This window comes from Aplysia californica, unplaced genomic scaffold (assembly GCF_000002075.1).
Source record: "Aplysia californica isolate F4 #8 unplaced genomic scaffold, AplCal3.0 scaffold00709, whole genome shotgun sequence".
NCBI classification, from domain to species: Eukaryota; Metazoa; Mollusca; class Gastropoda; order Aplysiida; family Aplysiidae; genus Aplysia; species Aplysia californica.
The window spans coordinates 363,652-380,074 of NW_004797979.1; the positions used below are offsets into that span (position 1 = coordinate 363,652).

Sequence of the window (16,423 nt, forward strand, 5' to 3'; positions counted from 1 at the left end):
ACAAGGGGGCTATCCTGAAAAATGTTGTTTTGAGAAAATAGAAGGTAAGGTTTCTGGACCCTTGTTCAGTTTCTTTAAAGGACAAGGAGAGTTTTCTCTGTAACCAAACAATTGTACACACCAATGAAATCAAACTTCTCCTATAGGTTGGGCAATGCCCACTTTTGATGCAGGTCAAGATTTCTGGAAACCCCTGAAATCTGGGTTAACCCTTCTGTCCTTCAAAGCGACCAAATCATAGGTGAAATCAGGCAGATACAGTACTTCTTGCACTCACCCTTTGTCCTTCTGATCGCTGGGAAACTGGTGATTTGGAAATTGCTTTTCAAGAATAGGTCAGAATCTTGGCATCTATTTTGATTCCAGTTTGTCAATGTCGGCTGGTAAATCACGATGGCGCTTAAGGGGATCCACGGGTCGACCAAACGCGATATTTTCAAAGTTGGGATTCAAAATATCGAATTTCATGTTCTGGAATATTCTTGTAGAAAAATATGTCGGCAATCCCATTTCGGAGGCCTCACTACTCAAAAACACCTCAAAATCACTCAAAAATGCATTTGAAAGAGATAGGGGTGAAGAATATTTGTCAAAAAACGTTTAAAAAAGCGTAACTTTGACTCTTTCTCATGCGGTCTTACATTGTCGTAATGTAGGAAAGTTTGGTATCGTTGGAAAGATCGCGATTTCGGCCGTTCATTTACTGAAGTTTCGGTATCGTATAGAAATAACACGGGGCGCCGTTTACGCACTTTTGTGGAATCCCCGTAGTAAGTCCTGATTGGACCTTTCTAGCATGTGACCATTTCGCGAAAGGTCATTGGCTGAGACGGTAGCAACCGAAGGGAAATCCCCTACAACCGCCATTACTATTTTGTTTACGCAGCGTGCCTACGAACAGACAGTGAATGTTTTGACACATTGTTCTCGTCCTACTGAATTCTCAACCCATCCTTTCGTCAATTCAGGTGAGTGAATATAACTATAATTGCTAAATCTGTGCTTAACCCTTGTTTTTGCCTGAATCAATTGTTTCTAGACCGCTCAAACTCGCCAACCCCGAAGTGGGTCACTTCGCCCTGAATCTGAATCAGCTGATTCTCATGACCTCGATCCTTCTTACTGTTTGTAGTGTAGAGTAATATTATAGTCCTATACCGGTTCATGTATTATTGTTGATACCTAATAGATCTGGATTAAGATATAGAGCTTCCTCAGAGCGCTGAGAGTGTAAATAATGATTGCTGGGTTTGTGGACACTTCACAACAATGAGTGGCAGATCTACATCTAGATCTAGACTAGATTCTAGGGTTGTGAAGACTTCACAACAATGAGTGTGGTTAGGTTGTGAAGAACAAGAACATCATTACTTGTGATTGTTGATTGCATGGAGAGGTGATTGAAGATGTATGTCTGTGGCTTTGATGCTGTCAAATTGGGCTCTGCCCCGCGGGAGCGTCTGCCCAAATTTTTAGCTTGCTGAAACATGCTTTCATTTCCAAAATGGGCTCTGCCCTGCGGGAGCGTCTGCCCAAATTTTTAGCTTACTGAAACATGCTTTCATTTCCAAAATGGGCCTGCCCCGCGGGAGCGTCTGCCCAAATTTTTAGCTTGCTGAAACGAGCAGCTCTGTATTTCATTTTTAACAATGATATCAGTTGTATCCTCTTCACGTGTATTGGCGGATAGTGGAGGTCTTTTTCCAGGCTCTTTTGTAATATACCATTTTTCTTCTTCATTGTTTCAGCTTCCGTCATGGTGAAACAAGCAACAAAGAAAGGTCATGCTTTTGGGAAGAAGCAGAAAAGGAGAGAACAGCTCCTTCTTGCTCGTCGCAACATTTCGACCAGAAATAGCAACCAGTCACCAACTGCTGCAATTGCGCCCCCTTCATCTTCGTTAGGCATTCCAATGCCATCACTACTGGAAGCACAGCCGTCAACATCCGTCTGTTCTGCTCAGCAACAAACTACTCCAGTATCAGCTCCAGCTGAGTCTGAGCCTGCACCTACAGTTTCTGCCTCCAAAAGAAAACTGGCCTACAACTCTCCTGAAACATCTCAAGGTGACTTCACAATCAGCTTGCCATCGACTGTTGTTGACCTCCAAACTCTGAAAACATTGTTCATAGGCCTTCTGTGTCCAATGTGTCTACAACCTTCCCTCTCTCTGACAAATGAAACAAGCAAGAACTGTGGCCTGGCAATTTCACTTGCTGTTAAATGTGAAAACTGTAATGAAACGGTAACCCAAACATACACTTCAGACAGGTGTGAAATGTCTTCAACTTCAGTTTTTGACGTTAATCGCAGAGCTGTTGCTGCTGCTTCAGCCACCGGTATGGGGCACTCTGGATTGTGTAACTTTTCAGAATTTATGAACATTCCTTCGTTGCACCAAAAAACGTACCAAGCTCACACAAAAGTCATCAGTAAAAAGTGTGAGACATTTTCAAGGGAGAGCCTTTCCACAGCAGTTGAGAGAGTAAAGGAAGTTTACGAAGAACAAACTACTGCAGTAAAAGACATCCATGTTTCTTTCGATGGCAGTTGGCATAAAAGAGGCCACACGTCAAAATCGGGAATTGGCCTCGCTATAGAGAGAAAGACTGGTTTGATTGTTGACTACGAAGTGTTAACAAGTTACTGTCCCATATGTTCCACCACAGGGAAGAAACTTCAGCAGGAGAACATTCTCAAATATGAAAGGTGGCTGGCACTTCATAAGCCATACTGCTGTGCAAATTATGAAGGCCCTAGTGGGGGCATGGAGAAAGAAGCTGCCCTTAGAATCTGGAGCAGGTCAATATTAAAAAATGGTCTTCGATACGTATCGATGATCAGTGACGGCGACGCGAAAACCATTTCAGAAATTCATGCTCTGGACCCATATCCTGGCACATCAGTACAAAAACACGAATGCGTGAACCACGTCGGCAAGCGCCTCGGCACTGCCCTTCGCAATCTCGTGTCTGAGAAGTCCAAACAGAAAGTAACTCTCGGCGGAAAGGGACAGGGGAAACTACGTTCTGACGTGATTACTCAGCTCCAGGCTTATTACACGAAAGCAATTCGGAGCAATGCAACTGTGCCTGAAATGAAGCAAGCGGTGATGGCCATCGTGGACCACTGTTCCTCCACGGACAACGAACTTCACCATGACAACTGCCCGAAAGGGAAGGACTCTTGGTGCTTTTACCAGAAAGCAAAAGCAATGGGGCTACCTCCTGGCTCCCACATGGAAAACCTGGGGACTCCCCTCTGCAAGCTGGTGGCAGATCATGTGAGACCCATTTTCGAGCGAATGTCGTCGGATGCTTTGCTCAGCAGATGTGTTCTTCAAAGTACCCAAAACGCGAATGAGAGCGCCCATGCTACTATCTGGGCTCGCTGCCCTAAGCACCTATTCGCCAACCGGGATCGTCTTGGCATTGCAGTTGCTCTTGGAGTTACGGAATTTAACTTTGGCTCAACATCGTCGCGCAAGTTCATGCAGGCACTCGACCTACCTGTTGGTGCTGAAACAAAGAAGAGGGGGAGGAAGCGGGACCACACCAGGACAGTGAAAGTTGAAGCAGCTATTACTTTAAAAGCAAAGAGACATAGACTGCTCAGAGCAGAAGCTAAACAACGAGAGGAGCAAAGACTGCTGGAGAAATATGGACAATTCTATTCCTCTGGTGGGGGAGATTGAGGTTGGAGTGTTGGTAGGGGGTTTTTTCTTCAATTTTTTTATGGGGGTGGGTCAGAATTTCTTTGATTAAAAATGTCCAATATATCCTCTTGAGTCACAGCCTTTATGTTACACAGTTTGAATATGCCTGTGGTTGATAAATAGTACTGTTTTTTCATGATAACTATGTAAAATGGTGATGATTTTACTATTCAAAATCTTTTTTTGCGATTTTCTCAGAATCGCTTTTTCGAAAATATTGCAAGACTATATTGAGTGGATCTTGGAAAGTTACTGTCAGAATTTGTTCATATTTGGACACAACCTTCAATACATATGTACCGACAAACTTACAGGGTCACTTTAGCTGTTTAGTGTACACATTGTGAATTATTAACTTTTTAAATGGACAATGCATCAAAACCTCAAGGAGATCTGAATGAAGGGTCAAAGCAGAACAAAAAATCTCTCAGCATAATACAGATAACTGAAATTTGGCCCTGTAAGGTTGTAAGGCATGCCAATAGTAGTAACCATGCCAAATATTGAGCTTCTATCTTGAGTAGTTTTGATGATTCACTCAATATAAATTTTGGGTAAAAAGTGCCGAGTCGGCAGTTTATTTTTGATGTGACAAGAGTGTTATGGCTGGGACCTTGAATTTTTTGCCTCATAACCTTTTGTTGAACACAGATACACCATTTGGTGCAGAAAAACAAGCATTTAACCCTTAAATTTAGCATTTGGGTGTTGACCATAGCTCCATCCCCTTAAATGACCAAAATTGTGTCGATAGTGCCGTAAAACATCTACCCAATCAATCAATCAATCACGTGATCAGCTGCATGTATTTAGAAAAAAGAAAAATGAGTGAAATATGTCATCTTATCAATACTAAGGATTCTGCTTTGCCAGTGATTAGCTTTAGACTAATATTGTGTCAATGTGATTCTCTTTACTCGAACTGATTCTCTCTCTCTCTCACTCTCTCTCTTTCCCCCTCTCTCTCACTCTCTCTCTTTCTCTCCCTCTTTCTCTCTCTCCCTCTCTCTCTCCCCCCTCACTCACTCTCTCACTCTCTCTCTCTCTCACTAACTCTCACCCTCTCTCTCTCTCTCTCACTCACACACTCTCTCACTCACTAACTCTCTCACTCACACACTCTCTCACTCACTAACTCTCACCCTCACCCTCTCTCTCTCTCTCACTCACTCACTCACTCTCTCTCTTTCTCTCCCTCTTTCTCAGTCTCCCTCTCTCTCTCCCCCCTCACTCACTCTCTCTCTCACTAACTCTCACCCTCTCTCTCTCTCTCACTCACACACTCTCTCACTCACTAACTCTCTCACTCACTAACTCTCACCCTCTCTCTCTCTCTCTCTCACTCACACACACTCTCTCTCACTCACACACTCTCTCTCTCACTAACTCTCACCCTCTCTCTCTCTCTCTCACTCACTCACACCCTCTCTCACTCACTCACTCACTCACTCTCTTTCTCCCCCGAGGTCAGGCTGAGATGTTGGTGAGGCAGAAGGAGGAAGAGCTGGAGGAGACGAAAACATCGATGGCGAAACTCATCGTCAAGGCCGGGGCTCGCACGCGGGAGGAGGTAACTCTTGTCTGTTCCTTCAGATTTTTAAACTATGATTTCTATTTCTGTTATCTGTTTCTACAAGAAAATGACGGTTTCTATTTCTGTATCTGTTTCTACACGAAAATGACGGTTTCTATTTCTGTATCTGTTTCTACACGAAAATGACGGTTTTTATTTCTGTTATCTGTTTCTACAAGAAAATGACGTTTTCTATTTCTGTTATCTGTTTCTACAAGAAAATGACGGTTTCTATTTCTGTTATCTGTTTCGACAAGAAAATGACGGTTTCTATTTCTGTTATCTGTTTCGACAAGAAAATGACGGTTTCTATTTCTGTATCTGTTTCGACAAGAAAATGACGGTTTCTATTTCTGTTATCTGTTTCGACAAGAAAATGACGGTTTCTATTTCTGTTATCTGTTTCTACAAGAAAATGACGGTTTCTATTTCTGTTATCTGTTTCGACAAGAAAATGACGGTTTCTATTTCTGTTATCTGGTTCTACAAGAAAATGACGGTTTCTATTTCTGTTATCTGTTTCGACAAGAAAATGACGGTTTCTATTTCTGTTATCTGTTTCGACAAGAAAATGACGTTTTCTATTTCTGTTATCTGGTTCTACAAGAAAATGACGGTTTCTATTTCTGTTATCTGTTTCGACAAGAAAATGACGGTTTCTATTTCTGTTATCTGTTTCTACAAGAAAATGACGGTTTCTATTTCTGTTATCTGTTTCGACAAGAAAATGACGGTTTCTATTTCTGTTATCTGTTTCGACAAGAAAATGACCTTTTCTATTTCTGTTATCTGTTTCGACAAGGAAACCATGGTTTCTATTTCTGATATCTGTTTAGCGCCTGTAATAAATATTATTATTATTATTATTTATCGTAGTAGAACAGTCTAATACTAAGCCTAAGCCACCGTCCTATCACAGTAGAACGGTCTAAACCTAAGCCTAAGCCTAACTAAGCCTCCATCCACAGGTGGACAACGTGCGAGCACAGTGCAATGAGAGGATAGCTCAGCTGACAGAGGAGGTGCACGCGCTGGAGATGGTGAGTGGGTGCATGTGCATTGTTAGAGAGAGAGAGAGAGAGAAAGAAAGAGAGAGAGTCATTGGGTGGTGAGTGGATGGGTAGAGTAAATGTGTGTCAGAGTGAGTGAGAGAGAGAAAGTCAATGATGGGTGCGTAGACATTTGACAACGTTTGGGCGTAAGGAGTTATTGATATCATCCTAAGCCTGTTCATTTGTCTTGCTTTTGATGAAAAATATAGCTATCTGTCTTGAGTAAAAGCCGAGATATTTGCTATTGCAGGAGGTTGGAGTGGGAGGGGGGGGGGGGGGGGGGTTAACCTGTTCTTATGTACAGTAGAATTGTAAAAGAGCTGATTCATCAATGTCATGCTCATAACTGTGCCTGAACTGCAACAGGGAACTGCTGCTTTTTTTTTCCTAATCCTTACCATCGTCATTTTACCTCTACCATTAAAAAAAAATAAATATTTGCTGCTGCTAACATTTGAAGACCTCCATAGCTTGAGAGTCCTTGGACACTTGAAAAATCTATTTTTTTGGTACCTTTTTAATCACTGTTTTTTAAAAAGTAAAATCCACACAGAAATGTGTTTTATAATGGACTTAAAAGATGTTGAGCCAAAACATAACAATCGATAAAAATTACTATGCATCAGAAAAATGTTGATTTTTTTTCAATTTTATTATTTTGACAAGTGCCTGATTTCACCACAATGCCTCACATATAATATTCTGAAAGATGATTGTGCATTCATGGGGGCTCCAGTGGCTAAGTGAGTAGTGAGTTTAGCAATGTCAAGCAAGTATCGGTGACACGGGGATCAGATGGGTGGTCACTGGAGTGTGTCCTTGAGCAAGACACGACAACCCTAGCTCAAATTACAGGGCGCTGCACAGTGGCGACCGACAGTGGCATTGTTTGTCAACTGTTCTGTATTTGTGTAATAGTGTGTATTTATGTATGTATTTATGCATGTATGTATTTATGTATGTACGTATTTATAATTATGTATTTATGTATGTATGTTTGCCATTGTAAAACAAAGTGCCCTTCTGGGACAAATAAAAGTGTAATTTATTATTATATTATTGAGTCAGAGTAAGACCATGAGGTCAGACACCAAATGCTCTATCTGCTCTATCAAAACTGGAAGATTATTCGGAGTCGTTGTCAAGGTATTAGAAGAATTGCATCCGAAAAAGCTTGACTTTGACATGTTATTGTGAAATTCCAAATCTTTGACGTTAAATTTCTCAAAACTAGGTACTAAGCAGATAGAACTTTGTAATTCATTCTGAGGAGCGGTTGTTGGCGGGTGCTCTGGTGTGGTTTGCTCCTTCTTTCTTACCAAATATCTGTCATTCTGATCTCTTCTCTTTCTTTTTTATGTATGTTACTCTCTTGTGATACCTCTAATCTTCGGCACTTATATGACCTTATTGTGTTGCAAGTGCTGTAAAACTGTTAAACGCCCCGTGGCAGTGCTACTGACTTAAGTGTCTTTAGGCCATTCTCAAAGGGGGGACATTAACCTGTTCTTATGTACAGTAGAATTGTAAATGGGCTGATTCATCAATGTCATGCTCATAACTGCCTGTACTGCAACAGGGAACTGCTGCTTTTTCTTTCCTAATCTTTACTATCATAATTTTTCCTCTACTTTTTTGTATGTTTGTCAAACTCTTGAGACCTGCTATTTCCGGGGTGCCTTGATAGTTGAAACAGACTTGTGCTGTCGAAGCACGAGAGGTGAGCAGAGTAAGGCTGATTCTCTGTAAAGACTTCTCTAATCTCTGTTGACATCCACCCCTTGGAGCTCATAAGACCTTATGCAGTTGCAAGTGTCGTAAAAACTTTACTAAAACTAAAACTCTTACTTAAACTCTTACTTTAAAAAAAATTAAAAAATCTAAAGAAGTAATTTGTTGGCCTGTGTGTTTCAGGAAGGTTCGGAGCGCCAGGCACGGCTAGACAGGCTGGTGAGGGAGAAACGTGCTGTGGAGTCGGAGCTACAGCAGGTCAGTGCAGTTGTTGTGTGTCCGCTCATCTGTTTGTCTGTTTGTGTGAGTGTGAGTGTGTATGTGAGTTGAGTGTGTGTATTGTTGTGAATGTGTTTTGTGTGGTGTGTCTGTTTATCTGTCTGTCTGTGTGAGTGTGTATGGGAGTGAGTGGGTGTGTGTCTGTGTGTGTGTGTGTGAGTGTATGTTATCGTTGTGAATGTGTTTTGTGTTTGTGTGTGTCTGGGTGTGTGTGTCTGTGAGTGTGTGTGTCTGTGTGTTTGTGTGTGTGTGAGTGTATGTATCATTGTGAATGTGTTTTGTGTGTGTGTCTCAGTCATTTCTCTGTCAATATTTCCTCAGTTCTGTCAGAAATCCTCAAATGGTGAGAGAGTTTTCAGGGGGGGGGGGGGGGTGCAGCCATATTGGATGTGTTGCTGGCAGCTTTCATTTTATAAGAACTATAATCTGACTGTTCACCAGATCTACTCTGAGGGAAAGAGTGAAGGGTCAAGGTCAAAGGAAGCGTACGAACAGCTGAACAAAAGAGCCATCGATGCGGAGCGGGCGAGAGATGAAGCCTCTGTCAAGGTCGACAACATGCAGACGGAGATGGACCGACTCAAGATGGAGTGAGATTTTTTGTTCTGTTGATTGCAGCAGAGATTGTTGCGGAGATTGTAGCAGAGATTGTTGCGGAGATTGTAGCAGAGATTGTAGTGTGTAACATATGTGAGATATTGTGGTGAAATCAGGTGCTCATTAAAATAATGAAATCCGAGAAATTTGGCATTTTCTGCCAGTTTGGACATTTTTTTCGAATTTTTGTTTTAATAATAATAATGAAGATCATTTTGGCTCAACACCTTTTATGTCCGTTCAAAAACCCTTTAAGGAGTGGATTTTGTGGAAAAACGTTTATTAAAGGCACACAAAAAAGTAGTAAATTTGCAGTTTCCAAGGACTCTCAAGCTAAGGAAATAACTCATTTTTGGCGCCTATTTTCCCCGTTAATTTTACCTCTAAAACCAGTTGACCCCCACCTCCTTCATTCGCAAGTATCTCGACTTCTATTAAAAATAAATGAATGTTTTTTTCGTCCGAAGCGAGACAAATGACCAAGCTTTAAGATGATACCAATACCTCAACATACCCAAATATTGACAAGAGCCTGATTCCACCATGTTGTGACACATATGTGTATTTCGTACTGTGTACAGAATCGAGAATATGTAATACATGTGAATAACGTCGTAGCTTGCATCTGTCTCATCGGCAGAGTGGAGAACGTTCGCATCCAGCGCGATTCGGAAGTGGCACAGCTCCAGGAGCGAGTGTCTGGGTTCCAGTCCCAGTTTGAGGTGGCCAGCGAGGAGAGAGAGGCCAATGTGAACCAAATCAATGCGCTCAACAAAAAACTGTTGGAGGCTAACAAGGAGAAGGAGGCCGCTTACCGCAAGTGTCTGAAAGAGGTTAGGTTTGTGTAGGTGTGTGCGTGTGTGTGTGTGTGTGAGTGTGTGTGTGTGTGTGTGTGCGTGTGTGAGTATGTATGCGCTCAACAAGAAACTGTTGGAGGCTAAAAAGGAGAAGGAGGCTGCCTACCGCAAGTGTCTGAAAGAGGTTAGGTTTGTGTGTGTGGATGTGTGTGTGTGTGATTGTGAGTGTGTGTGTGTGTGAGTGTGTGAGTGTGAGTATGTGTATGCTCTCAACAAGAACCACAAGTGTCTGAAAGAGGTTGGGTGTGTGATGCGTGTCGGTGTGAGTGTTTGTGTGTGTGTATGTTTTCTCTGATTGTGAGCGTGTGTATGTGCGTGTGTGAGTGTTATTGTGAGTATGTGTATGCACTCAACAAGAAACTGTTGGAAGCTAACAAGGAGAAGGAAGCTGCCTACCGCAAGTGTCTGAAAAAGGTGAGATTTGCTCGCGCGCGCGCGCGCGTGTGTGTGTGTGTGTGTGTGTATTTTTATTTTTAAAATTTTGTTCTTTGGCTCTTCGCCTTTTTTTTGTCCATTTTGCTGAAAAATGTTGCTTAAAAGCACAAAAATTATAAATTTTTAGTTTCCAAAGATTCTCAAGCAATGGAAGTCGCCTTACTTTGACGGTCGTTTTCTCGCTAATTTTTCCACTGGAAATAGGCAACCCCCACCTTCTTCAATGGCAAATATCTCAACTTCAATTTAAGACAGATCTAATAGGTATGTTCTTTCCTGGAAGCGAGACAAAGGAACAAAGGACGATACCAATAACTCGACCTGCCCAAAAATTGAAGAATGCCTGATTCCTCCGTGTCGTATATTTCTATGTCATTTCCTGCTTTCTGCCTTCAGGTGGCGCTGATGGAGCAAGACCAGCAGGTGAAGACGCGCGACCTTGAGATCCGTCTGCAGACGACAGAGGACACGAGACAGCAGACGGTCTCAGAGCTAAGGCGCCTGCTCACTGCGCAACAGAGGATGAGTGCCAGGTGAAACAACTTTGTGTGTGTGTATGTGTTTAGATATTTAAAACTTCGTATACCCTAAAATTGCAACGCGCCCGATTCCCCCGCGTCGTGACACATTTGTAGGAGAGGCTAACGGTAATGACTTATGAAAGTATTATGATAACTCGTCCACAACATTAGGGGCTGAGGATATATGAAAATTATTTAATTTATGGCAATGCATCGATCAGTGAGAGATTTTGCGTGGCCGTATTGGTAGACAAAACATCACGACCTCCGTGTTTTCTTGTCCTTTCTCCATTTTTAATAACTGTGAAAACATTTCATAACAAAGAGTGAGCTTAACCCTATCCGTACGTCGTGTTTCACTATCATATCCATACGACATGGGGAACTCTGTGCCACCACTTTCAGAGAGGAAATTTACTCATTAATCCGATCTGTACGCTTTGCTTGGTATTCTGTCAAAATGATTTTTTGAGAAATACTGAAAGTTTCAAAGAGATATTCACTCTAGAAGTATTCTAAAATGTGAAGAATACAACCCCGGGGGTACAAAATGACCCTAGGCCAAAGTTGAAAAGAATGTAGATAGGACAAGAAAGCACTGAGGTCACGACATAGCGATGATAGCTGTGGGTCAGATGGTTCAATCTTCTGTTTGTTGATATTGTTCCTCATTTTGCCTGCAGGTGGAAGGAAGAATGCCAAACCATCAGGCACAAGTTTGAGGGGAAGCTCACGGACTGCCGGGCCGAGATGTCGCACGTGAAGAAACGCAACGAGGAGTTGACCTCTCTGCTCAAGGACAGTCAGGCGAAGACGGCTGAAGTGAGTGCAGACACAGCCATCCTCCACGCTCTCAAATACACATGATACAGACTTATGAACACACACTGTTGACAGACTTTCACACATGATACACACTCACAGACACGACCATCCTCCACACTCTCAAATATACAGTACAGGAATCCTCCACACTCTCAAATATACAGTACAGGAATCCTCCACACTCTCAAATATACAGTACAGGAATCCTCCACACTCTCAAATACCCATGAAACAGACTTATGAACACACACTGTTGACAGACTTTCACACATGATACACACTCACAGACACGACCATCCTCCACACTCTCAAATATACAGTACAGGAATCCTCCACACTCTCAAATATACAGTACAGGAATCCTCCACACTCTCAAATATACAGTACAGGAATCCTCCACACTCTCAAATATACTGTACAGGAATCCTCCACACTCTCAAATATACAGTACAGCCATCCTCCACACTCTCAAATATACTGTACAGGAATCCTCCAAACTCTCAAATATACTGTACAGGAATCCTCCACACTCTCAAATATACAGTACAGGAATCCTCCACACTCTCAAATACCATGATACAGACTTATGTACACACTTTCACACATATACTCTCACAGACACGGGCATCCTCCACACTCTCAAATACCGAGCAGCCTCTGTAAATGTGAATGTTTTGTGTGTGTGTGTGTGTGTGTGTGTGTCTGTGTGTTTGAGTGTATGTATGTATCAGTGTGTTTTGTGTGTGTGTCTGTGTGACTGTAAGTGTGTCTCAGTCATCTCTCTGTCTATATACTGGGCAGCCTCTCTATAATGACATCGTTGGGACCTTAAAAAAATGTCGTTATGGAGAGTTGTCGTTATAGAGAGGTAACAAAAAATTACTAATGATATATAAGGAAAAAATTGGGACCTGGGCACCATGTGGCTATACAGAGGATGTCGTTATATCGAAGGTTGTTATAGAGAGGCTGCACTGTACTCATGTATACAGACTTAAATGAACACACGCGGTGTACAGACTTTCACACATGATACAGACTCACAGACCTGTACCAACCATCATTACTCACTTAGAAATTCGACCTCACGATAAATACAATGCAGGGTGCAAAAAAAATAGGAGGGGGGGTGCTTTGCGATAGTCAAGACGTGCTCGTGGGTTTACGATCAGAGTTGTCAAGCAGGAAGAGTAAGGGGGGGGGGGGGGGTTATTTTGACTTAAAATTTGCCCGTTTTGTTAGGTTGGATTGTTTAACATGTATTTTATGAACTGACGCTATGCTGCAAGGTTTTTACCTCTTATCATGTGTGCATTACCAGGTTTTTCCTTTTCATGGTGTGTATCTAATTGGCGCTGTGTTGCCAGGTTGAGCGCATGCTGAGTGAGTACACCAAGAACATCCGGCGCATGGAGGAGCGAGTGAGGGAGGCGGAGCTTCAGGCGGGCCACGCTGGCAAACAGCTGGCTCGACACAGCATGCGGGAACGACAGATGGTGGCAGAGAGGGAGGGTTTGCTCAACGAGCTGGTGCGCAGCCAGACTCAGAGGTTGGTGCTTCCTTTACCCTATCCGTACGCCCTGGGGTCATTTTGTACCCCTTGGGTTGCGTTCTTCACATTTTAGAATACTTCTTTTACGAAGATCTCTTTGAAACTTTCAGTATTTCTCAAAAAATCATTTTAACAGACTGCTGTGCAAAGCATACAGATCGGATTAATGAGTAAATTTCCTCTTTGGAAAGTGGTGGCACTGAGTTCCCCTAGTAAAACATGACGTACGGATAGGGTTAATGTCCAAATTGAAAAGTACGTACAAAAAGAGGAAAAACCACTCCTGCTAAACTATACAAATACATGTACTCTAAAAATATGTACTAGTTCTAGTGACTCAGAATATGATGTTTCTGATAGTTAGGACCCTGGATAGGTACCCGAACACGGCTCGAGTTGTAGTTTTAGAACTAGATCTAGCTCTAGTACTAGTGTCGTTGTTCGCGCGACGAAATCACAACTTCGTTCCCTACATCTGTCTCATGTTATTCAGTGTATGGGTCTGATTCAACGTATAGACCAGCTTTTATATTTTCACCAAACACTCACACATGGATACAAATCAAAACAGAACTCTTTGAACTTTCATTTTTGTTGTTGTGAATTTCATTCTATCTGTCATGTCTGTGGAAACTTTTTGGAAACTCAAATACATTCCAATTTTTAAATAATCATAAAAATTAAACTTCTAGACTTAGATAACTGTAGCCTTTTGTATTAGATTAAGCTTGAATGTAGCTCTTCTGTGTCAAAAAATAATCACAATAGGGTTAATTCTGAGAGTTGGGGTGGTGTTTTGAAAAACTCCCAAAACACCAGTATTCAGCGCTAGTGACTGGTGAAAGGGCCCAGTAGTTAATGAAGAGGAAGAGAAAGAAGTAGGAAATGAAGCAGAAGAAGAAAAAAAAAATTGTACATTATTGCGTGTGTATATTTCTGTCCTCAGGGGTGTGTCGGAGTCGATGAAGCCGGTGGCCTTGACCTCTGTGGCAGGGATGGAGACGGGCCTGGAGCAGAGCCACACAGGGGAGCTAACTCTGGAACATCTGACGACTTCAGCCAGGGGGCGTTCTTCTGTGGGCGCGCTGCTGGATTCCAGATGACACGCTTTGGGAGATAACACACTCTATGGGTAGCATTTACTGATGACAGGCTGTGTTGCTTGTTTCTATAGCACGGGAGATAACAACATGCTTCGTGGATAGCACATCAGATGACATACTTACTGTGTTGTAGCGGATAGCACATAGGATGACACGCTCTTTTTCTTGTTTCTACAGACAGGAGATAACACGTTTAGCGGGTAGCACATCGGACAACGCGCTTCGTTTCTTATTTCTGTAGGACAGGAGAAACTGCGCTTAGTGAGTCGGGCCTTACTTCCGGTGACACGCTTTCTTTGTTGTTGCGGGCAGCACATCTGATAACACACTTACCGTGTTGTAGCGTGTGGCACATGGGGTGACACACTTACTTGGTAGGAAGTTGAGTGACACACTTATTGTGTAGGATATCAGATGGGTGTGTAGTTCCATTCTAATCGATAAAATGACACACTTATTATGCAGGACATATATACATATATATATATATATATATATATATATATATATATATATATATATATATATATATATATATATATACTTATACTATAGTACGGTACTATAGTCTCTATAGTATTCAAATGGCTGTCTGTTCCCCTCAAGTCCACTTCGACAGAGGTCACAGTCGTGTGGGTCACGCCGTCTTCGTGCCAGGTGAACACCTCAACAAGCCACCGAGTCTGCCTGCGTGAATCAACCGCCTATTTGCCACCGGGCTGCAGAACCTGGTACTTGGGTGGTTGAATCACGAGGAAATTGGGGACTGGTGTGATATAGGCGATTGATTTACTGAAGGATTAAAACACTTTGCAGTTATCTTTCAAACTCGGGATTTTAATATAAAGTGTATCAAAGGTTGTACCCCATAAAGGGGTCAAAAAGAGATTTTTATAAAATTTTACTGCTTAGGCGGTTGAATCATGCGGTTAGCACAATATATATATCAATCATTCAAGTCATTGTTTTCTTTTTAAATAAAACAACCTCCCCCCCACATCCACCTTCCTTCACCGCAGTACACATAGATCTATCTAGATCTAGAATCAATTTAAGGTCCTTTTCTGTATCTCATAATCATAATCAATCTGCAGTTAAACCCAAGCTGTCAGTATACATGTATAATATATATATTATAAAATATATATATGCCTGAATTACTTAATAAATTTGTATTTTCTTCATTTATTTTGAGACTTGGACTTATACTTCTACATGTTGTATGTGTGTGTGTGTGTGTGTATGACTGACTCTCTCTCTCTCTCTGTATGTCTCTCTCTCTGTGTGTGTGTGTGTGTGTGTGTGTGTGCCTCACTCTCTGTATATCTCTCATTCTTTCTCTGTCTGTGTGTGTGTGTGTATTACTCTCTCTCTCTCTCTCTCTGTATGTCTCTCACTCTCTCTGTCTGTGTGTGTGTGTGTGTTTCTCTCTCTCTCTCTCTCTGTATGTCATCACTCTCTCTGTCTGTGTGTGTGCCTCACTCTCTGTATATGAAAATATGATGCAGATAGTGAGGCACCCACTCACAGAGAAAGAATGAGAGAAATAATATCTCTCATTCTTTCTCTGTGTGTGTGTGTGTGTGTGTTTGTGCGCGTATGTAAGTACGTATGTGTATCTGTTTGTGTGCTCTCAGCACAATGATGAGCTATTACTATTGGCATTGGGGGTTCCACTTTGTGAAAAACAGGAAACAAAATGATTTGGTGACTTCCTCCATAGCTTAAGAGTCCTTGGAAACTGCAAAGTAAAATTTTGTGTGCCTTTACAGTGAGTTTAGTGTACATATTTTTCCATAAAACCCACGCATAAAAGTGTTTTTGAATGGACATGCATGTACAAGGTGTTGAGCCAAAAAACAAAAATTGAAAACAAAATTCCAAACTTTTATTATTTTGACGAGCACCTGATTTCTCCACGATGCCTCATATTTGATTATTCATTGACTTAGACAAATTGTTAGCAATCAGATTAAGCTGTCATGGACTCTCTTTTGTTCGCTTTGCACAGGCCATTCCTGTTCACCCTTACATTACACATAAAGCTATTTTTGACACTACTAGAATCATGCAGTTGTTGTGACTCATTGACACTTAAATTCAATAAAATTACTGTGTTTCCATTGACACTTGAATTCAATAAAATTACTTTGTTTCCATGGACACTTAAATTCAATAAAAGT

The 16,423-nt window shown here is 41.7% G+C and overlaps 1 protein-coding gene across 1 annotated transcript in view; it reads left to right on the top strand.

Annotated features, from left to right (window-relative positions):
- LOC101856843 (sodium channel and clathrin linker 1) overlaps window positions 1–14,921 on the top strand; it is a gene marked incomplete at its 5' end in the record, with an annotated part of 21,515 nt that extends 6,594 nt beyond the window's left edge. Inside the window, 9 exon segments of the mRNA XM_005108695.3 lie at window positions 5,187–5,285; window positions 6,257–6,328; window positions 8,255–8,329; window positions 8,792–8,940; window positions 9,588–9,780; window positions 10,636–10,772; window positions 11,444–11,582; window positions 12,953–13,134; window positions 14,084–14,921. Coding sequence (XP_005108752.2) covers window positions 5,187–5,285; window positions 6,257–6,328; window positions 8,255–8,329; window positions 8,792–8,940; window positions 9,588–9,780; window positions 10,636–10,772; window positions 11,444–11,582; window positions 12,953–13,134; window positions 14,084–14,240 — 1,203 coding nt within the window.
- Between the last annotated feature and the right edge of the window lie 1,502 nt (window positions 14,922–16,423).